We start from the raw sequence: 23,918 nt of genomic DNA, 5'->3' as shown, positions 1-23,918 counted from the left end.
ATCCGTGGGTCTCTCTGTGTATCTGTGGGTCTCTGTGTGTATCTGTGGGTCTCTGTCTACGTCTATGGGTCTCTGTGTGTATCTATGGGTCTCTGTGTGTATCTGTGGGTCTCTCTGTGTATCTGTGGGTCTCTGTGTGTATCTGTGGGTCTCTGTTTATCTGTGGGTCTCTCTGTGTATCCGTGGGTCTCTGTGTGTATCTATGGGTCTCTGTGTGTATCTATGGGTCTCTGTGCGTATCTATGGGTCTCTCTGTGTATCTGTGGGTCTCTGTGTACGTCTATGGGTCTCTGTGTGTATCTGTGGGTCTCTGTGTGTATCTGTGTCTCTGTGTATCCGTGGGTCTCTGTGTGTATCTATGGGTCTCTGTGTGTATCTGTGGGTCTCTGTGTGTATCTTTGGGTCTCTGTGTGTATCTATGGGTCTCTGTGGGGCTATGGGTCTCTGTGTGTATCTGTGGGTCTCTGTGCGTGTCTATGGGTCTCTGTGTGTATCTATGGGTCTCTTTGTGTCTATGTGTCTCTGTGTGTATCCGTGGGTCTCTGTGTGTATCTATGGGTCTCTGTGTATTTGTGGGTCTCTGTGTATCTGTGGGTCTCTGTGTGTGTCTATGTGTCTCTGTGTGTATCTATGTGTCTCTGTGTGTATCCGTGGGTCTCTGTGTGTATCTACAGGTCTCTGTGTGTATCTATGGGAATCTGAGTCTCTATGGGTCTCTATGCATCTCTATGGGTCTCTACGTGTAACTCTATGGGTCTCTACGTGTATGTATCTCTATGGGTCTCTATGCATCTCTATAGGTCTCTGTGTGTATCTCTATAGGTCTCCATGCATCTCTATGGGTCTCCATGCGTATCTATGGGTCTCTGTGTTTATCTATGGGTCTCTGTGTGTATCTATGGGTCTCTGTGTGTATCTATGGGTCTCTGTGTGTATCTATGGGTCTCTGTGTGTATCTATGGGTCTCTGTGTGTATCTATGGGTCTCTTTGTGCATATTTGGGTATCTGTAGCTCTATGTGTCTCTATGCGTATCCATTGGTTTATGTGTGTAACTACAGGTCTCTGTGTGTATCTACTTGTCTCTGTGTGTATCTATGGGTCTCTATGCATCTCTATGGGTCTCTATGCATCTCTATGGGTCTCTATGTGTATGTATCTCTCTGGGTCTCTGTGTATCCATGGGTGTCTGTATCTCTTTGGGTCTCTGTGTGTATCTACAGGTCTCTGTGTGTATCTATGGGAATCTGAGTCTCTATGGGTCTCTATGCATCTCTATGGGTCTCTATTCATCTCTATGAGTCTCCATGCGTAGCTTTATGCTTTGCGCCTCTTGCTTGAGCTTCTATCAATTTGTGACGACCAGGTCGCTCCTGAAATCAAATCTGCACAGCAACTCATTGTGAACCTTGCCTGGTAAAATAACACGGAGTAAGTAGCAGGGGTACAAGTACGTCCAAACGTAGGAGACGCGGCGTTTGGCGGATCCTTTGCATCGCAGAGCCGTGAAACATTTGAGACGGCTTCGGGTAAGGCCTTCATCAGGCAGCAGATTGATTATAATCAATCATTGATTGACGCCGATGAATGTTTAGCCACGTGTCATTCCATCCAGACTCAATGAATTCTGTCCGGAGATTGCAACCTCGGGAAAATTCCGAGAAACCCCTCCCCCCACCACCACCTGGTACCTGTACCCTGCATCCCCCGGAGGTCGACTCAGCCTTAACAACAACAACAGCAACTAAACACACAGATAGACCTGGTACGGTGTACTAGTGCTTATCATCATTGGCACGTGGGCGTGGGGTGTGGTCCTGCCCACGCGCCGACCACGACAAAGGTAACGACAAAGGTAACGACTCCCCGTATAGCCTTACCAGACTGTCGGGGCAAGTGCTGTCGGCGAGCTCCTATGAAGGCCGGTAACGTCACACGAGGGAAGTGGGTGGCCACCTTTGTCTCCCTAGCGGCAACATGTTCACACACCGCTACACCAGGTACTCGTTTGAGGCTGAGTCGACCTTGGGGGGGGAGGCCCGGGACCGGTTCAGACAATCGCAACTGGTGATGGCTGTGAGCGGGGATCAAACCCCGGGTCGCCGGGTTCACAGTGCGGTGCGCTAACCGCTGCGCCACCACTCCCCACCAGCGCTTCCCCGTCACAGCAAGCGGCAGTGTGTGTGGGGCCATCCTGGTCGGCGGTGGGTGGGGGGTGGTCGCTTTGTTTTTGTGCCTCTCTCATCAACTACAAACGAGGCCCTCCCTTAAAATGGGCAAGGCGAGGGGGGAGAGAGCCCCCGAATTGGCCCATGTGCAGCCGAGTGAACTCGCCTCTGTGGCTCCGTCTGAATGTGAAATTTGCAGCTGTCGCTCTGCCCTCTACAATCAGCCGCTCAATTCCGCCGCGAATCTTCCCCTGCAGATGCTTTTCCCGCAGCAACTGTCCTCCGCCGGGGAGTGCGGCGATGGATTCTACAAAACACCGCAAGGAGTTTGCTGTGAGCTGTGCCGTGCAGGTAAAGCAACACAGACACGGAGGCTTCCGATCTACGCGCCTCTGTGGAATGACAAAGTGTGGTGACCGGATGCTTCCTTTCCTCCACCCAAGTCAGCTCCTCTCACTGCATTCTAGGCTATGGGGTTGGTGGTTACTGGAGAAATGAGAAATGAGAGATGTTGCCACTTGAGAAATGTATTGCTGTCGAGGTGGATACTTGCTGCGTCAAAGAGTTGACCGACGTAGAAGTCAATTAAAAAGGTAGCGCCATAGAAGAAGACAACCTGATGATGATGATGCAGGCAGGGATCAAAGGGAAACTGACACTACTTCATACCTGTCAACCTCTTATCTCAGTGCCTTACCTTATTACAGGTCAATTCAGACCTTATTGGTCACCCCTTTGTAGGATAAACGTTAAGATTTGAAAGGACAAAATCCCATCACAACGAACAAAACACCAACAAATAGACACAACAATTGCCTGTATTGAAACGGCTGAACGCTGTATGGACCTGAAAACTCAATTTCCCGGTAAGACATATGGGTTGACAGGTGTGCTATTTGGACGCACATGTGTCGTCGGACGGGCAACGACAAGAAATGCATAAGTGTGTTGTTGTTACTTACATTATGAGACCTCATTTGCCAGTAACAAGATATAGGAATAGGTTTTTACCCTTTTTATCCGGCACAAAAACTGACACCTTTATACAAGGGCATCATGTTTGCAATAACCACAGCACAAGTAGTCAAAATGCCAACAAAGAAAGACAACTCTGATAATGATATTGGCACTGTCCTTAAATTTGATTGGTCCACACCCGAGACGGCTTTTCTTAGAGCCCCTTAGTCTCTCCACTGGTGTTGGACCAGAAGACGCCAAAAGGCGTACAACTCAAAAACAGCGCACTATCAGAGTATTGAGGGCTCCGGGTGAGCATTTACATTATGAGACCTCCGTTGCCAGTAGCAAGATATAGTGATATGTTTTCCCCTTTTAACTGGCACAAAAACTGACACCTTTATTCAAGGCATCATGTTTGCAATAACCACAACACAAGCAGTCAAAATGCAAACAAAGAAAGACAACTGTGATAATGATATTGGCACTGTCCTTGAATTTGATTGGTCCACACCCGAGACGGCTTTTCTTAGAGCCCCTTTAGTCTCTCCACTGGTGTTGGACCAGAAGACGCCAAAAGGCGTACAACTCAAAAACAGCGCACTATCAGAGTTATTGAGGGCTCGGGATTGAGCATTTACATTATGAGACCTCCTTTGCCAGTAACAAGATATAGTAATATGTTTTACCCTTTTAACTGGCACAAAAACTGACACCTTTATTCAAGGCATGATGTTTGCAATAACCACAACACAAGCAGTCCAAATGCAAACAAAAAAAGAGACAACTCTGATAATAATATTGGCACTGTCCTTGAATTTGATTGGTCCATACCCGAGACGGCCTTTCTTAGAGCCCCTTAGTCTCTCCACTGGTGTTGGACCAGAAGACGCCAAAAGGCGTACAACTCTTGTGTTGTGGTTATTGCAAACATGATCCCTTGTGCAGGCTGTGTATGGAGACGATGAGGGAAGGCGGCTACACCAGCTTGTAAGTAAGAAACTCTTGACAAAAACGAAATCGCAACATATTAATAACTAGTTAATAAAGTGCTGAACGTTGAAAAAAATCAAATACAGCTTAAAAGTAGCTCAGATTAATGCGAATAGTAGTAAAATAATAATGCCAGCGGGAGAGGCAGGATTGCCCACGTCCCATGCGGGTGGCCACTACTTCGCCGTATTTGCACGACAAGGCTCAGGAATGCGTGATACAAACGACGAAATGTGCGGTGGAAAACCCATGGATCGTGATGATGACTGAAGAAATTCGTGTTCAGTTGAGCCACTGCCCGTCACATAACTTAAACGCTGGTTGACTGTCAGTGCAGCCCGTGACTCCCAAAACCAACTTGTGATCACGTGTGTGTGTGTGTGTGAGCGGTGGTGCAGCGGTTAGCGCGCTGCGCTACCAACCCGGTGTCCAGTGTTGAATTCCAGCTCAGGGCCAACGCCAGTGACGATTATCTGAACCGGACCTGGGCCTCCCCTAGGTCGACTCAGACTCAAATGACTACCTGGTGCAGTGTGTAAACAACGCCACCGGTGGAGAAAAAGGCGGTAGAGCATCTGCCCCAAGAGTCTGTTAAAGGCTATACAGGGAGATCTTTGTCTGTGTTCTAACAACAACTCCTTTGTCCTTCAGGGATGTACAAGATGTCGGACTGCATAGCTAATGGTCGTGCTGCCATGTGTGAGTCGTGCCCTAAGGGCACATTCATGGACAGAGACAACCAGGAGAAGGTGTGCTCGTGGTGCAGCAGCTGTGGGCCAGGTGAGTGTCAGCACAGCAGAGTAGGCGTTTCCCCTCTCTATGCATTGTGCGTTTCAGAATTGTGTCTTCTTGCATGCGGCATAGATATTGCTTCATCATCGTCAGGATCCATGGACAGAGAGCCCGTAGTAGGTGGTCACACTGCACATTTCATCATTGGTCGTTTCCAATTTCCTATCTTGTAGTGCTACATCATAGTGGTGTAGTGTATACTACTGTAGTTTATGAGTGGTGTAGAGCGGAGCGTATTGCAGTGGTGCATAGTGCAATAGTGTAGTGTTTGGTAGTGTAGTGTTTAGTAGTGTAGTGTATCGTCATAATTACAATCCATGGGCAGATAGCCCATGGTAGTATGTGTTCACTGAAAATATCGTCATTTGATGTTTTCACCTTCCGTCTTGTGGCAATATGCTAAAGTCGTGGCACATTTTTCTGGCAACGCCCTCTTGCGATGTCATCAAGCCGTTATCTGTTAGGTCTTCCTCTCTTTCCATTTCCTTCCATTTTCCAAATAGTGTCAATTTCCTTCTCATCGCTCCCTGCATCATCATCAGCATCATCAGCATCAGCATCATCATCATGTTGTCTTATACTACAATGCAACCTTTTTATTCTATACTAGCGGTAAGTACACGGCGTTGCCCGGGCGAAAAAGGCAGACACACACACATCGACTTAGACACGCTTTCTATGTACATGAGTTTAGTGGAAGAAGCAAGGAACAATAATATCATTTGTCGGCACACAAACATTATGATTGTAATATTAGCAAGGTGATTATTGAAAAAATTGGTTTCTGTGAAGATGATTTGACACCAAAAAAAAGGAACGCAGAGCAAGTTAATAATAAAATAATACAAACATTTATATTCTTAGTTTTTTCGGTAAAGTCACGTTGAAGAGAAACAACAAAATAACAAAATATATATAAAACAATAAAAAATTCTCACGACGTTTCGACCATAACTCAAACGGTCATCATTATTGTTTTATATATATTTTGTTATTTTGTTGTTTCTCTTCAACGTGACTTTACCGAAAAAACTAAGAATATGAATTACTGCAGTCACGAAAGGTTTAAATCAAAATTTAATACAAACATTTGTTGTCTGCACACAAACTTTATTAATGTATATTCTTGGTTCTTTCGGTAAAGTCACGCTGATGATGACTGTTTGTGTTACAGTCGAAACGTCGTGAGAATTTTATTGTTTTATATATATTTTATTATTTTATTGTTTCCCTTCAACGTGACTTTACCGAAAGAACCAGGAATATGAATCACTGCAGTCACGAAAGCTTTAAATCAAAATAAAAAATCACGACGTTTCAGCCACAACACATTATGAATGTACATTGATTTTGTCTTTTTGGCAAAGTTACACGGATAGAAAAATAATGAAAAGTGTAAAAAAATCACACAATACCATACAACAACAAGAACCGCCATTCGGCACTAAGTGACATCACCACGACGCTTGTGCCAGGCTAGGTGCACTTTGAGGACACGTGAAGTGTCGAATGCCTGCTGGCAGGAGGTGACGGGGCAGACCTAGGTGCCACAGGTCGACTGGCTGAGATGACTGAGATGACTGGCTGATGCACCACCTGTGCCCCCTACTGTGCCAACTTGCTGTGCTTTAGCCACCCGGCGCTCCGCTCATTGTTGTGAGCATCGCTCCTCTGCCCCCCGTTGTTGTTGGAAGGCGAATGCCTCCAACTGCCCAGTAGCGTCCTTCACGAGCCTTCTCCACAGAGGCCGATCTTGAGAGCACTGGTACCAGTCATCAGCAAGTCCACTCAGCTGCACATCCTCCTATAGCACATCACTCCATCTCTTCTCTAGCCCGTGTTGCGCCCGTTTATCCCCCACGATCCGGCCGAACAAAAGCTGTTTAGGCATGCGGTGGCTGGAAATGTGCGCTACATGGGCCAGCCAACGCAGCCTTTAAGGATTTGTGAGCTCCTCACACAATCCAGCCTGCAGGTTAAGCCCAGGATGGATCGTAGGCAGGCCAGCATAAATATTTGTAACCGGTTAAGATGTTCCATTAGGGGGGTCCATGTTTGGCATGCGTAGAGAAGGGAGGGAATGACTGTGGCCGAGAAGACCTGAAGCTTAGTGCGGAGTGACAGACCAGGCAGCTTCCACACAGCGTTACGCAACCGATGAAAAGATAATGCCGCTCGACTGATTCGGAGTGAGACCTCTGCTGTCAAACCGGAGACGGTAATGAGCACACTGCCCAGGTATGGCAAACTCTCCACTCTCTCCACAACCGGCCCATCACCAATTGGGAGTTGTGGGGGTGGAGTGTCCAATGGTACAAAAAAACAAGGCAGGTGCTTAGTTTTGGTGGGGCTGATGGCAAGGGCCCACCTCTTAGTGGCAAGCTCCAAGGTTCAGCAGCAGGGCCTCCAACTCGTCCTCTGAGTGAGCAGCAATTACCAGATCATGTGCATACATAACATGGTTGAGCAATAAGGAGGCATCCCTTGACGGCACCCGGGCATCGATCAGCCTCCCATTGTATCTGTAGCAGATTGAAGGCTTCACTAAGTACGTGGTAAAAAAAAATATATGTAAAATAATGTGGGGGCCAGAGGACATCCCTGTCGCAGTCGAAGGTGTAGAGGGAATGGCTCCGACTCCCGGCCATGTGGTTTTACCCGGGCGGCAAAGGATATGAATTTCTGCAGTCACGAATGCTGTAGTGAAGAGAAGTAATGTAATAATGGGAAGGTTATAGTTGCATAAAGAGGTAATGTAATGTAATAATGGGAAGGTTATATTTGCATAAATAGGTGAATTTCAACGTGAGTTGAAACAATAATGAAGATGAAAGGAATGGGCAAATTACAAAGCAAAAACAATTGTTGTTTGCACACACTATGGTGTGTATGGCATTGTGATAAATGCAAAATTGCTTGAAATGTTTGTAGGTATGTGACGTAAGAGAAAGAGGCAAAGATGTTGAAATCCAGCAGTCACGAAAGCTGTAAGTGAAGAGAAGTAATGTAATAATCGGAAGGTGATATTTTTTTTTTAAAGTAGGTGTATTAGAACGTGAGTTCACACAACAATAAAGCAGATATTTGAACGTGAGTTCACACAAATAATGAAGATGAAAGTAAGCAATACATCGTCTTGTTGTGAGCACACAAACAAAAATAATAGAATATTTTCAAGGTGATGAATAAAACAACACTTTTGTACGTGCGTGATTGTAGCGTAAGAAGCAAGGAAACTTGTACTTACCATAGCCGTGGTGAGGCCTAGTCCCGTGTGGAGCCCCCGTCCTGACCTACATTGCCGAGCCGGCGGAGGTGGCACGTTGGCAGGCTGGGGGCTGGGCCGCTACCCACCCCTCCACCATCCCCCCGCCCGTGCAACAATAATGCTATCTAAGCACTATAATAGTTTTGATTGAAAGCTTTCGTGACTGCAGTAATTCACATTCTTAGTTCTTTCGGTAAAGTCACCACGTTGAAGGGAAACAACAAAATAATAAAATATGTATATATTATTTTTACATATTGTTTTATATATATTTTATTATTTTGTTGTTTCCCTTCAACGTGACTTTACCGAAAGAACTAAGCGTATAACACTATAATAGTATTAGCTACGGACTCTGTAGTATTAACCTGCACGCATTGTGTTTGGGGGGGAGGGGTAAAGAGGACATCACACTGTGAAGAAATAGCCGCAGGGCTATGTGTATATTTATTGCATGTTCAACGCGTCAAACAAAATGTGAGCTCGACCGAACACGCATCACTTGGTAGGGTCCACCCCCCCCCCACCCACCCAATTGGCGTGAGTTGGTACGGTCGAAGTCACGCCATAAATAAGTAGCTAAAGCTAAATCCCACTACATCGCTAATTCAACTAATGTAAAGGTGACGGACGTGAGAAAGGAATTAGGCTATGCCCACGGTGGGGCTTAGGGCGTGCTGCCCGTCAAATTTTTTTTTTCAACGTGAACCCCACCGGTTGAGAGACAAATCCTTCGCAAGCACGCACGCGCAGATACTTTTTTTTCATATATATAAGAGTTTAGCGAATCCTTTGGATACAGCAGCTTAGATACAGCAGAGTGATCTTCTATAGCGATATATTTCTAGTGCCAATATCTTATTTTTTTTTATTTTAACTGGAGTTATTTGACCATACTTCAGGTTTGGGAAAGGTAGAAGCAGGCGTGGGCACATAGTACAATAAATAAATAAAAATTATGAACTGCCTATAATGAAGCCCATGCATCAGCCTGTAGCGACTGTTTTACCTGTGTACATGCGCTTTTACTACCAATATTGCTCACACTAAGTTTGTTTTTGAAGTTACATAGTGTTGGTATGAAGCCAATAAAAAAAAAAAACCTGAAATCCACCACCACCCGACAAAGAAACTCAAGTTGTCAGGTGGCTAAAAAAAGCACCGGTTGATTTGGTTTTTCAGCAAACCGAAGGAATGTCGAAAAGTAGGCAAAACTTTTTTTGCATTTTTCAGTTTGCGCGGTGGTCGCCCATACAAACTCTGTCCAGACTCAAACCTCTGCAGCTTCTAAGAGCGGCGGGCGGGTGATGTCAGCCTTCTCGCGGCCCACCCTGTCACGTGGAACGAAGTCCACACCAAAGTTCATAACGAACGACATCACTAAGGAAGCCGTCTGTTGCCAGTCGACCTCTGAGGTTACAGCGGAAAGAACAGAGCCTGGCAACGAAGCTCCTCCTCGGGGCCAGACGAGCCGTTCCATCAACCCCATCGGTTCGTCTATGCCAGCTAAATGTTGAGAGCCTATTCCGTGCAGAAACATGCATCCTCACAAAGATCATCCGGCAAGAAAACATTCACATCCTCAATGTATCCAAGACGCGTGTGGAGAAAAGCGGCACTCTACAATTGAACATTCCAGGGTACATCCTCACACAGAACACGGTTTGCAGACACTCATCGACCACCTTGCCAATGCCTGCAACAACTTTGGCCTACACAATCAGTCTAAAAAAGATACAATGTCATGGGCCAGGATGTCAGAGACACCCCTTCCATAAACGTTGGGAGCTACACCCTGGAAGTCATTCAGGACTTCACCTACTTGGGTTCTACCATCACCTACAACAATTTGTCCCTTGTCACAGAGATTGACGAGCGCATTGGGAAGGCGTCAACAGCTACGTTCAGGTTGACTAAAAGAGTGTGGGAGAACAAATCCCTAACGCTCAACACCAAAGTACAAGTGTACCGGGCCTGCGTCCTTAGCACCCTCCTCTATGTTGTCTGAGTCCTGGACAACATACGCCCATCAAGAACATCGACTAAACACATTCCACCTCCGATGTCTCAGGCGCATCCTCGATATCAGATGGCAAGATCGCATTCCCAACGCCTCAGTTCTCAACTTGGCCAACATTCCCAGAATGTACTCTCTACTCAGTCGTAGGCGCCTAAGATGGCTTGGACACGTGCGCCGCATGTAGGATGGCAGAATACCCAAGGGGATGTCTTGTACGGCGAGCTGGCATCAGGCAAACGGGCCGCTGGTCGCCCGGTCCCACGCTTCAAAGATGTCTGTGAACGGGACGTGAAGAGCTGCGACATCAACCCAAGTGACTGGGAGAAAACTGCCGGCGACCGACTCAGCTGGCAGCAGGCTGTGAAGACGGGCCTCGGGAGAGGCGAGGAGAAAAGACGCACCGCTTGGCAGACCAAGAGGGAGCGACGTCAAGAAAAAGCAACCGCATTCACTTGCAATTGCTTTGGCAAGGATTGTCACTCAAGGATTGGCCTACTAAGTCATTCTAGGCGCTGCAAAGCCTACAGCTGACCTCGTAAGGCGCAAAAAAGAATTGCCTCTCGAGACACAAGGGCCTATGATGATGGCCATCCTCGCCGATTCCAAGGGCCACGCTAAACAGTCTGGCTACTCGAATCGTGCATCAAGCCAAGAGACGCAGCAGGATTTATTCACAGGCAACGACTTCCATGCCACGAATACAAATCAAGCCAAGAGACGCATGCAAGTCTGAACTGAGGCCGACATCAAAAGTAAACTTCTCGATTTAAAGCTTTCGTGACTGCAGTAATTCATATTCTTAGTTCTTTCGGTAAAGTCACGTTGAAGGGAAACAACAAAATAATAAAATATATATAAAACTAAGAATGTAGTAAACTTCTCGTACAGGATTCTTCCGTCGGCCTCCCGGCTTCAAACCATCCACGCTGCCGCTGGCCGACCATCAACCGAATCAGGACGGGGCATGGCCAAAGCGGCCACCTGATGCGCAATGAAGCGCGTGGAATATTCGGTGGGGCCCGGCGATCGCGGCCATCAATCCAAAACCATCGGCCGCGTTGCAAACCGCTGCCGTCTTCACCGCCTCAAAGGAGGTGGCCGCGGGGGCCGGCATCCACCCCACCGCCCTCCCTCCACCACGGCCTCGATCGGCTCACCGCCGGGCCCCCAGCTAAATGGGCTGGCTCACCGCCGCATGGGGCTATTCCACGCAACGCCCACTCTCCCGCTGGTGATCGAACTCTGCGACGCGCACGCCCCACGGTTAACACTACAGCGGCGGCGCCAAGGCGACTGCACAAACGCTGGCGGGTGGTCATGCACGACCCCGCACACTCGAGTCGCAAACACTGCGCCGACGCTGAGCTAGAGCCTCTCCCATCGCTCCCCAATTCCCCCCCCCAGATACTCACACGCCCTGTCGCGGACCTCGCGGACGCACCCTGCCGGCGTCGCGCGGGCGCTGCGGGCGGCTCGAGGAGGAGGAGGCGGGCGGGGAGTCGGTCTGGGCGGCCCAGGCGGGTCGGGGATGAGACAACTCGCTTGAACAAGTTTCGGGTTTCGCCCATTTTTTAACGGCCCTTTGATTTCGGAAAAAAAAAAAAAAACCCATCCGGGGTTAACGTTATAGCCTGCGCAGACGATCGTGCGGCCTACCGGTAAATTTTCAAAGAATTCTCCGCCCTCACGTGGAGCGTCACGTTACGTTACGTTATTGTTCAGGCCATTGTCTCTGCGCCCGTGGCCATTAATCCCTGACACAGCCGGTTTAATATCTGGGAGGGCGTTCGGCTGGCAAAAATACACACCCGGTGTGTACTTGGTCGGTGGCACTAGGATCCCCCCCACCACCCACCCTCACTGTCTGCTCTGCTCACTTAATATTTCACCCCAGCCCTTTTGCCGATGTCATGCGTAACTCATCGCAGCTGGCCCGGTGGACCTTGGTGCGCCCCTACAATTTGAATCCAGTTTAGGGGCGCCACCAAGGTGATTTGTCCTGGGAGGGTCGGCCAACCTCCTGGCACCGGGAAACCACGGGACTTCCCACCTAGGGGCCCTTCGGATGAAAACCCGTTGTGCCAAGCGATCCCCCGCCGGGACACTGCGTGTGTGTGTGTGTGTGCTGTGTGTGTGTGTGTGTTGTGTGTGTGTGTGCTGCGTGTGTGCTGTGTGTGTGTGCTGTGTGTGTGTGTTGTGTGTGTGTCTGTGTGCGTGTGTGTGTGTTGTGTGTGTGTGTGTGTATTGTGTGTGTGTGTGTGTGCTGCGTGTGTGTGTGCTGCGTGTGTGTGCTGTTTGTGTGTGCTGCGTGTGTGTGTGCTGCGTGTGTGTGTGATGCGTGTGTGCTGCGTGTGTGCTGTGTGTGTGTGCTGTGTGTGTGTGCTGCGTGTGTGTGTGTGTGCTGCGTGTGTGTGTGCTGCGTGTGTGTGTGCGTGTTCCGGGGGAGGGGTAGTGGGGGAATCGTGGCTCTTGCGGAGTTGACCCACCGGTTAGTACTGAAACTAGTAACTAATTGGCAACGTTTTTGTGTTACGTGACAAACCCCTCCACTGATTGGCTGTGTCGGATGGTGGTGGCAGGTTTCATGACGATGATGATTTGCAGGTTCATCCCAGGATGCTTCTGTTGCGCGTCGTCGCTTTAAGATGTTTCTCTGTTCATGTTTTGTTTGTTGCGGTTGTACCCGACTCAAGAGCCGCGTGGCTCACAGGGCTCTATGCCTCATAAATGAAAACTTGAAAACTTGAAATGACGACGCGACATTCATATTTACGCGATCTAAACCACCACCTCTCACCCCCCTTGGGATGCTTTTTGTTGGTGTTTCCTAATCGCAGGCGAGGAGGCGGCTGTGAACTGCTCCGTGGCCCAGGACACGGTGTGTCGGTGCGCAGAGGGCCTCAAGAGAGACGACGACTTGGGAATTTGTGTGCCTCAGGAGTTGCAAACCCCAGGTAGTAGTAGGATTACAAAGCCGCTCAAGTCAACCGCAACACGCCGTTTGATTTCTCAGCTGTCAGGGAGAGCACTGGACAGCCTGGTCCACTGAAACCGCAGAAGCATTCTGCAGTAGAAGCACGAAATTCAAACTCAACCTCACGTCTATTGAAAGCTTCAGGAACTGCATGCACGGTCAAACACAGCCACGTGTGACGTTATCAATTCACGACCCTGTGAGATACTGAACACCGAATTTTTTATTTATTTTATCTACGCTCAAGTTTTAGACTGGAGTCCCCTTGCCTCCAAATATTCACACTGGGTAGTAGCGCTTTTACTGCTCGTTTCGGAGGTTTGTAGTTCAAAACCCCATCGGCTACCCTGGTTAATGCGACTGGTGCATTCAACAAATTGAAATGCGCCATCTGCTTCACAGTGAATGATAGTGGTCTGGTAACCTTATGCTGGTAGGAACGAGGTTGTAAACTGAGTGTACCAGCCTGCAATAGATTAATGTGTCCTTCCGTCCGTCCGTCTGTCCGTCCCCTTTCAATACTTTAACGAAGTGAAATCTCGTGCTGTTGGGGTGTATAAAATCAGCAATAGACAGCGCAGAGACTTGATATTATGTCTTATTGCACCCAACATTTGGAAGTGACGTTATCTCATTTGCGAACTTCGCTTTTGGGGATGTGGCAAATTCACAGACAGCCCACAGCCGAATACAATTTGCGAGGCGCAGTTCGAAGGCACCGTGACGTTACTTTGCCAATGTTCCTACCAGCCCACCCTGCAGGGACCTGTTTTGAAAATAGAATGCCATGTGTTCTGGCATCGTGGTTCGAATGTGAAATTATCTGCAAAGTTCCTTTATGGGGGGAAGGCAAATCGTAAAAAAAAAATAACATCACCCGCAACTGTGAAACTGCTGCAGATGATAATCTGTGAAAAAGCGCCTTCGCAGAAAATTTTCGTGCTTAAAGAAACTATAGAAATGATGCAAAGAGCAGTGATTTAGTGCGGCCTGGAGGCGTATTATTAAATAATGCATATTACAATTCCTCATAGGGGAAACGCATACTAATTAACGGATTACTAACGTAGCATATAATCACAATAACACACATTACAACTAATTACTAATCTACAACTCATTACTAATCATAACCATTGACTGATTACTAATCGATTACATAATTACAATACCCCCCCCCCTCCGCCTCTAATCACTGCACCTGATATGAGTTAAGTGATGACGTCACCCTGCTCTATATAAAACCGGGAGCAAGCGAGGGCTTTACCATTCTGGCGAATTGCCCGATGATGCTGGATGTATTTACCAGCGAAACGTCACAGTACAACTCAAACTGTAAATGTTGTGGATTCACTCTTCAACACACCGGTGGGCTAAAGTAGTGAACTATTTGTGTCTTTTGTCAACGTGACACTTTTATTTTTGCTGATTGGCCCTGTCGGGTGGTGGAGGGTTACGACACATTCATAAATAACGCGATCTAACCCAAAAACCTTTATTATGAGCAGTGATTTGATGGTTTGATTTTGATAGAGGTTGTGTTAATGCAACGTACTGCATTCGTATTCATCGCAATGTATCATATAGACCTGATAAGTTGGTGGAGAGGGGACTGTTGTTCACAGCTTGTTGTTTTTTTTCCCTTCATAAAATTTTCAGACGCCACGTCAGTCGTGTTGGCGGCAGTCCTCATCTTCGTCCTGACTGCACTCGTGTTGCTCATAGTTTACTTCAACATGAAGCAGAAGGGGTTGACTTTAAAAACGATGGTGAAGCAATCAGGTAAGTGGCAACGTTCTGTGCTTAATCCAAAGATCACATCCTGTTATTGGGGCTGCAATTATACATCTGCCAAAATGTGTTTTACTCATTATACAGTGAATTAAGATGCGTGGAGAAATCACGTCTCGGCACAAAGCCGCCTCTGAATGCTCTCTGCAGACACCACTGCACAGAATGATGAAAATGAGTTACATCCCTTTTGAGAACTTTGGCTTCGGTGTCATTTGAAAGTCCCTTGGAGAGTGTTGCTACTGGTGACAGTCACCTCTGCCGTGCCTCCACTCATCCGACAATATTTCACACCCGAGTAAAGTCGTGTTGGACAGGACGCTCAATTGAAGCGTCGTCGTTACTTCGTTCTGTGCTTACCGCTCTTGTGACAAAGGGAGGAAGTTGACAATTGTCGAGGTCCCGAGGGGCATCGAGGTAGGATTTGGACTGATTCAAAAACGACCTCAAAACTGTCTGTTCATGGTCTTTAGCCGCAGGTGATGACATCTTCATCTTGGCTATGAAATTATGCAACTTTACATTCCAGTTAAGGTCTATCCAATCTTAAAATTATAGGAAACATTTAAAGGTTCTCCCTGACTCCAAGATCGCCATGTTTAGTTTTCTGTGTCGAACAATAAAACAGTTTTTCGTTTTGGACCGATAATCAAATGATACAACCGCATCGACTGTGCTATGAATCAGTGATGAACTAACTTTATCTGATTTCTTTCAGACACTACTCATACAAATAATGAGCATGATGAAAATCTACCGCTTGTTATCGTGCAAAATGATCACGAGGTGCCATATGGAGTTCAGGTAAACTCAACGCAACATGGTGGCATGATGACCCTACTCTACATTGTTTCCGTGTGTAGGCGTGCACTAGTACACTGAAAACTCCATCCCAGAGATACAGAAATAATCGTGACCGTGTCTTCTCCACACGCTACAGAGGAGCAATGAGAGCAGCGAGACAATGCAACAGATCCGAGAGAACAAAGAGAAACTCAAGGCCTGGATCGGAGCGGATCCCTCGGCTTTCCTGGAGCATCTCAACGGCTTCAAATTGATTCCACGACACGTGCACCAAGCGGCCGTCGACAAGGGCGGAGAGGAGAGTGTGGAGCTCGTTCTGGACCACTTCCTCAGCCAGGGAGAGGCACGCTGTGAGACGCTGTGGGACGCCCTCTACTCTGTGAGGAAGCAATACGTGCAGCTGTGGAAGTGGATTCAGACACACGGTACGACCCACGTGAACGCACCGGTGTATTGATATCGAATGCCATTTTGTGAGAGTCGAGGAAGAAGAACCATGCATATGCGTGGCTTCCGTAATGCTTTCCAACACGAGTTCGTCCTCGGGGAAGTGATCGGAGACAACGTCGCTACGTTTAAAGCCGCACAGGAATGATGTCATGCTGTGCGTGACTGAACGACTTCACGTCACACTTGACTGTTTAAGTACCAATATGAACCTAAATATGTTATACGTTGTGCCTTGGTTCACAATCGTGGCCTAATTTTAATAAAAAATCAAATAAGTCTGTGTAGAACGATACTTGTGGAATTCATATGAACCTCTGTCGATCGCAGGCGAGGCATTGAGGGCCATTCGAGATAAGGAGTCGGATCTGAAGCTCTGGATCGCCAGAGACCCCAAGCATCTTCTGCTGCAGCTGATGAGTCGGGGACGGATCCCGAACGAGCTCTTCACTGAGGCCAAGGGCATCCGGGATGGCGTGGAGTGCACGGAGCTGCTGCTCAACTTCTTCAAAGAGAGAGGGAATGACGACTGCCTCAAGCTGCTCTTTGCCCTGCAGGCCGGGCAGAACGAGTATCCTGGACTCAAGGAGTGGCTGGGAGGCCTTGGTAACAAAATAATACATTTATAATTAACGTTTAATTTCAGACACAATCCACATTTGTCGCATTAACCGGCCATCATTCCTTCTGGTGACATGTCCTGCCCAGGTGCAATTAATTAACAAAGCAATGTCCTATAACCCATGCACTGTCGTTCTGTTTTTCTACGTAACTTGAAACCGTGTACTATTTCATGCTCTTGCAGTGCTGTTCCTTTAAATTGTCAGTGTCCACGTGTCTGATTCGTACGTCATAGCAGGTAATGCGGGCCGATTAAAACTTTATTCTTCAGGCACATTGGTTACGTTACATTTCATTATTTTGTTCAATTTTCCAAAAGCACTCCAACCTGCTCTCATCCACCTTTGAAGGCTGAAACGGCGCCAATTGCCGCTGCGTTTTACCCCCTTTTGTGGTGCCGCAGACTTCCTCCGGAGACTCTCCAACAAGTCCCCCCTGGTTCTGAACAAGTACAGCGACTTTGTCCTCCGAGACAAAATCCGCTTCAAGACGAGGGAGCTCCTCGTGGCGCTGCGCGACGACCTGACGCCTCTGCTCTCCCAACTGCAGATCAGGAACATCCTCACCGACAACAGCGTGCGGGTAATGTCCAACTAACACCATTGGAAACCTCATTTGCCAGTAACAAAATATGATAATTGGTGTTTTACCCTTTTAATCTGGTAACAAAACTGACACCTTTTTTTTACAAGGAGTCATGTTTACATTGACCACAATACCTGCGGTCGGAACGCAAACAAAAAACAACAACTCTGATAATGTATGTGGCACTGTCTTTGAAATTGATTGGTCCACACCCGAGACAGCTTTCTTTAGAGCCTCGTCTCACGTTGGTGTTGGACCAGAAGACGCCAAAAGGCACACAACTCAAAGACAATGCACCATCAGAGTATGAGAGCTCGGGGAATAGGAATACAACTTTATCTGGAAGTCTTGGTCATGTTGGATCATCTTTACAAGAGTCACACTTGGTCATAAACGCTGCTGCTTTACAACGCAAACACAGAGTGCTTCTGGAGTGTTGCAGGCAAGCGGCTCTGAAGAACCGCCATCGCTACAGAAACGTCGTTCCGCTCTGAACGTCGCGTCGTTCCGTTCGTGTGTCCACTCGCAGGCCGTGAAGGAGATGCAAGCTCGGCAAGGCAGCGAGAAGGCGACACAGCACATGGTGGAGCTGGTGATGGCGAGGGGGCGACCCAGGGTCAAGCAGTTCTGGGAGGCGCTGTGGGACCTCAGGGAAAGATACCCAGACCTGGAGTACGTCTTTGAGAAGTTCTAATCTCGTTTGGGAGAGAGGTGGCGGAGTGGTTAGCACCGTGTAATAACCGCTGCATTGAGACACCCAAATTATATCGACACATTTTAACGAGCGTTCACGACAATTGCATCTCACAATTGCTGAGGCAAGAAATTATTTCGCTCGGCTGATATGCAGGAGGTCTTGGGTTCGATCCTGACTGACGGCTGCTGTGTACAGGTAGTCCTCTACTTACGATGGAGATGTGTAAGGACGACCCCATCGTAAGTCAAAAATATCGTAGGTCGAAGATGGCCTGGCCTAGCCTACCATGGAGTCTTAAAGAATGGTGATAATTTAGCAAAACAGAGCAATTTAAAGTACCGTACTATATACAATATATACTGTATGTATTTATTAAATACAATACTGCATTGCACAGCAAAATGTAAAGTAAAAAAACAAGGTAAATTCTTAGCCTACCGATGTGAACTGCAATTTCATCGAAAGTTTTTTTCAGGAAACAATCCTTATCCGCTATAAAAAAAAACTTTTAACACGCATTGAACGTAAAGTATCGCGGTAACCCTAAAATGAAATCGCTAAAGCTACGTATCATAGACGCATTGAACGGATCGTAACGTATTGTAACTGTACTGACCAAGATTCTGTCCGTCGTCTGCATACCTGAACGATGTTTAGGTTGCTGATGGCAATTTTGTCGCATCGCTATCGCCACCGTAAGATCGAAATATCGTAAGTCGGACCATCGTTCCTCGCATTTAGATTATTTGGCTTGCTATACACATTTCCACGTGATATAAGACGCTTTGTCGAGTCATCATTTGTGGCCAGGTGGCTTCTGAAAAAGAGCTGCATAGCTCAGTGAGCCTTCGTAAGATACATATATACACAAAAAATAGTTTTATTTGTGTTTATTCTTTAAGTTATTTGTTTCCCTTTCCTATACTTTGTACTGCTATCATTTTTTTTTGGTTTGCTTGTCGTTTTTACGTTCTCACCTGCCTCTACCGGGCATCTGTGAATATTGCATATACCTCATTGAATTCCTCCAGTATGAAGTTAGATTTTAATTCTGACAGATGAGGGACAGATATCAGTCCACACTCTGCTCGACTGCATTCTGTTGGCAGGTGTCCACAGGAAGGAGGTCTCAGCATTCGTCTGATCCACCAACCCTTGCCTTTACAGTGCCCGATTACAGGCGTTTGCACGAGCACAGTGCCTGACTTTGTCATTCCCGTCCCATCAGCTGCTTTCCCCAAGTTCGTATAGCCTTGCCGGATTTTATATTCGATATTTATTTAATTTTACATACTTCAGCCCCTTGGTGTTAGACTTTTGACCCTTATTATAGTAAGACTTGTTTAAAACTTATTTTAAGATTTTAGATTCCTATATGTTGAATGTATGCACCATCCTGCCAAAGTAAATTCCGTGTCGGTGTGAACTTACATGGCGAATAAAACCCTTTCTGATTCTGATTCTGATTATTGTCTGTGACACAAACATTACTTTTTTTTAATATATATTGAGCCTGTGCTCGGCAACCCCTGATGCCGATGTTTTATCTTTTCCAAGCGAGATTTTTCATCCCAGCCACGGGCCACATCGCCAGTGAGGGACATCTGAACGGGTCCTGTGTCCCCATCCTCCCTGACCAAGAAGCTCCACTTCCAAAGTGAACTGTGGTCAAACTACCCCCGCGACTGAGACAGATAGAGGGACCTTGCACTAAGTCGTTGTTTGACCAAGGGCTGTACATTATGATTATTAAGCATATTTAAGGACATCCAACTTTCCCGCAATAACATTCAACAACGTTGCATTCATATAGCACCTTTAAGAATGAAGGTTCACACACCGTGTGTGCTGTTCATTTATCATGGGAGACAACACTGGAGAAATTAAGCATCTTCCAGAATGCTGCTGTGCTGTAAATTTGAACACTGGACTTGCTATCTCGAGGTCACCGGTTTTGATTCAATGTCCCAGCGCTGCAATTTAAGTAACGCTTTAGGACATCGGCAGTATGAATGGGTACCACACGGCTATTCGATTTGGTAGCTATGGATAGTTTTGTAAAGGGTTGGTAAGGGGCTACTGAGGTTATTATTACCCCTCTTGAATTTGTGTTTGTTTGTTGACCAGGCATTTGCCATGATAACTGCGATGGCCGCCACGAGCGGACATTCGGGCCCCTCCCCCCGTTCCGCTTCTTTCTTGCTAGCCTGGCGGGCGACAAGGGGTCTTGCCAGCAGCATCCCCACCCCCTCCACAGGAAAAAAAAAATCGAGTTCCTCCGCCAGACTGGATGAACCTGGGTTTTCGTCAGGCGCTCTTGAGCCACTCCGTGCTCCCGGTTGTTCTCAGTCGCGTGCGCGGGTGACAGACGTGGCCTCTCGCCCTGTGACGGCGACGCTCGGCTTCAGCACGCGCCACCCCCCCCCCCCCCCGGTGTCCTGCTCAGTTCGGTGCCGCCCGAGCGACAGACGCGGCTCGCCCCGGAGGCGAGCCCGTCCGCTTTCCTGCTTCCACGTACCGTGACTCTGCCTGGGGTGGAGTTCACGTTCAGTCTTCGGACGAGGACGACCACGACGACGGGGCTCTCCCACAATCGACCCTGGGCGCTCAGGAGCCGGAGATGGAGCGGGACGCTGTTATGCCAGCGATGCAAGGAGACGACCGAAAACCTCACCAAAGGCATTATTATGGGAGACCTCCTGGCCGCCGTCACCGCTTTAGCTGCGAATGATGCAGCAGGAGGACTGCGAGGGGATGCCCGTGCAGCGTCCCGGTACTTCGACTTGGGAGAAGATCTGCGAAAGAGGAGTGGGACAAAATCCCTCCTGAGATGCGTGCAAACCTGGTGGCCAACTACAAGAAGCGTCTGACCTCTGTGATTGCCAACAAGGGTTTTGCCACCAAGTGCTAAGTCATGTTTTGCAGAGGGGTCAAATACTTATTTCCCTCATTAAAATGCAAATCAATTTATAACATTTTTGACGTGCGTTTTGCTGGATATTGTTGTTATTCTGTCTCTCCCTGTTCAAATAAGCCTACCATTAAAATTATAGACTGATCATTTCTTTGTCAGTAGGCAAACGTACAAAATCAGCAGGGGATCAAATACTTTTTTCCCTCACTGTACTCTTCATCCCTGACTCAGCCGGTATAACCTGGGAGGGCGTCCGGCTGTCAAATACACACTAGCCGGTCCCCCTCCCTAATTGTCTGCTCTGCTCGCTTAATATTTCACCCCAGCCCTCTCCCCGATGTCGTGCATGATTCATTGTGGCTGGCCGGGGTAAACCTTCGTATGCCCATTCAAGTTTAACCCAATTTAGGGGCGCTACCATGTGATTTGTCCTGGGAGGGTCAGGTAATCTGCTGGCACCGGGAAACCGCGGGACATCCCACCTAGGGGCCCTTCGGATGAAAACCCGTTGTGCCCGGCAATCCCCTGCCGGGACACTACGTGTGTGTGTGTGTGTGTGCTGCGCGTGTGTGTGTGTGCTGTGTGTGTGTGTGTGCTAAGTGTTTGTGTGCTGTGTGTGTGTGTGCTGTGTGTGTGTGCTGTGTGTGCTGCGTGTGTGTGTTTGCTGCGTGTGTGTGTGTGCTGCGTGTGTGTGTGTGCTGTGTGTGTGTGTGCTGTGTGTGCTGCGTGTGTGTGTCTGTGTGTGTGTGTGTCTGTGTCTGTGTGTGTATGTGTGTGTGTGTGCTGTGTGTGTGTGCTGTGTGTGTGTGTCTGCTGCGTGTGTGTGTGTGCTGTGTGTGTGTCTGTGTGTTTGTGCTGTATGTGTGTCTGTGTGTCTGTGTGTGTGTGCTGCGTGTGTGTGTGTGTGTCTGTGTGTGTGTTTAACTCGTGGTTTCGTGGTAATAAATTGAAGGTGGAGGGGTTACCAGCCCCTCGCACCCGTCCAGAGCCCCCGTTTAGCCCCTGTGGTGGACACATATGCCATGAGGGGAGGAGCCAATCAAAATTGGATCTCCCCCCACAGCACTGTCCACGACAGAGTTGCCCATCCGGCACCTCGAGGAGGTAGGGGGTTGTTTTGCCCGACACTCCACCCCCACAACTCCCAATCGGTGATGGGGCAGTTGTGGAGAGAGTGGAGAGTTTCCCATACCTGGGCAGTGTGCTTATGACTGGCTCCAGTTTAACAGCAGAGGACTCACTCCGAATCAGTCGAGCGGCAATATCTTTTCATCGGTTGCGTAACGCTGTGTGGAAGCTACCTGGTCTGTCGCTCCGCACTAAGCTACAGGTCTTCTCGGCCACGGTCATTCCCTCCCTTCTCTACGCTTGCGAAACGTGGACCCCCCTAATGGAACATCTTCGCTGGTTAGAAACATTTAGGCTGGCCTGCCTACGATCCATCCTGGGTTTAACCAGACTGGATTGTGTGAGGAGCTCCCAAATCCTTGAAAGATCTGGGCAAGGTCCCATCGGTGAGCTCCTCCGGCGGGCAAGGCTGCGATGGCTGGGTCATGTAGCCCGCATGCCCAGCCACCGCATGCCGAAACAGCTTTTGTTCGGCCGGATTGAGGGGGCTAAGCGGGCGCGGCACGGGCTAGAGAAGAGATGGAGTGATGTGGTACAGGAGGACGTGGAGCTGAGTGGACTTGCCGATGACTGGTACCAGCGGTGTCAAGATCGGCCTCTTTGGAGGAGGCTCGTGAAGGATGCTACTGGGCAGTTGGAGGTAGTCGCCCTCCAACAACAACGGAGGGCACCTGGGTCTGCCCCGTGACCTCCTGCCAGCGGGCGTTCGACACTTCACGTGGCCTCAGGGTGCACATAGCCTGGCACAAGCGTCATGGTGACGTCACCGCCACTTAGTGGCGAATGGCGGTTGTTGTTGTGTGTGTGTCTGTGTGTGCTGTCTGTGTGTGTGTGCTGCGTGTGTGTGTGCTGTGTGTGCTGTGTGTGCTGTGTGTCTGTGTGTGTGCTGTGTGTGTGTATGTGTGCTGTGTGTCTGTGTGTGTGCTGTGTGTGTGCTGTGTGTGCGCTGTGTGTGTGGTGTGTGTGTGCTGTGTGTGTGTGCTGTGTGTCTGTGTGTGCGTGTCTGTGTATGTGTGTCTGTGTGTGTGTGTCTGTGTATGTGTCTCTGTGTGTGTGTGTCTGTGTGTGTGTGTCTGTGTGTGTGTGTCTGTGTGTGTGTCTGTGTATGTGTGTCTGTGTGTGTGTGTCTGTGTCTGTGTGTGTGTCTGTGTGTGTGTGTGTGCTGTGTGTGTGTGCTGTGTGTGTGTTTGTGCTGTGTGTGTGCTGTGTGTGTGTACTGTGTGTGTATGTGTGCTGTGTTTGTGCTGTATGTGTGTCTGTGTGTGTGCTGTGTGTGTGTGCTGTGAGTGTGTGTGTGTGTCTGTGTGCTGTGTGTCTGTGTGTGTGTGTGTCTGTGTGTGTGCGTGTGTGTGTGCTGTGTGTGTGTACTGTGTGTGTGTGTCTGTGTGTGTGCTGTGTGTGCTGTGTGTCTGTGTGTGTGTCTGTGTGTGTGTCTGTGTGTCTGTGTGTGTGTGTCTGTGTGTGTGCTGTGTCTGTGTGTGTGTCTGTGTGTGTGTGTCTGTGTGTGTGTGTGTGTCTGTGTGTGTCTGTGTGTGTGTCTGTGTGTGTGTGTCTGTGTGTGTGCGTGCTCAGGGTGTCTGGCAGGGGGGAGTGGCGGCGCTTGCGGAGTCGCTCCGCGGCCGTGGCACGTCAGGACCTCCAAAACCACCAGCCTATGGACAATTCGCCTGGCACAAGCGCTGCCAACATCGTCATCATCGCTAACCTGAGTTCTTTTGAAGCCAGATGCAAAGCTGGAAAGTGTTCCGTGTGTCCCATGC

At 48.4% G+C, this 23,918-nt stretch overlaps 1 protein-coding gene across 3 annotated transcripts in view; it reads left to right on the top strand.

Annotated features, from left to right (window-relative positions):
- Nucleotides 1-19,582, top strand: part of LOC116958018 (uncharacterized) — a 29,370-nt gene extending 9,788 nt beyond the window's left edge. The window contains exons 2-10 of one of the 3 annotated variants that reach the window (XM_076058085.1): nucleotides 2,425-2,518; nucleotides 4,769-4,897; nucleotides 13,035-13,151; nucleotides 14,831-14,953; nucleotides 15,681-15,766; nucleotides 15,903-16,191; nucleotides 16,544-16,819; nucleotides 17,238-17,416; nucleotides 17,949-19,582. In XM_076058085.1, the coding sequence (XP_075914200.1) occupies nucleotides 2,425-2,518; nucleotides 4,769-4,897; nucleotides 13,035-13,151; nucleotides 14,831-14,953; nucleotides 15,681-15,766; nucleotides 15,903-16,191; nucleotides 16,544-16,819; nucleotides 17,238-17,416; nucleotides 17,949-18,113 (1,458 nt within the window). In that variant the 3' untranslated portion in view covers nucleotides 18,114-19,582. Of the gene's footprint in view, nucleotides 1-2,424; nucleotides 2,519-4,768; nucleotides 4,898-13,034; nucleotides 13,155-13,577; nucleotides 14,540-14,830; nucleotides 14,954-15,680; nucleotides 15,767-15,902; nucleotides 16,192-16,543; nucleotides 16,820-17,237; nucleotides 17,417-17,948 lie in introns of those variants that run through there. The other 2 variants (XM_076058084.1, XM_076058086.1) reach the window with 2 other exon arrangements.
- The last annotated feature ends 4,336 nt before the right edge of the window (nucleotides 19,583-23,918 follow it).

Source organism: Petromyzon marinus (assembly GCF_048934315.1).
Source record: "Petromyzon marinus isolate PM22_M1 ecotype Great Lakes invasive population chromosome 68 unlocalized genomic scaffold, UKy_Petmar_22M1.pri1.0 chr68_unloc.1, whole genome shotgun sequence".
Taxonomy (NCBI): domain Eukaryota; kingdom Metazoa; phylum Chordata; class Hyperoartia; order Petromyzontiformes; family Petromyzontidae; genus Petromyzon; species Petromyzon marinus.
This window is presented reverse-complemented; position numbering and strand designations above follow the sequence as displayed.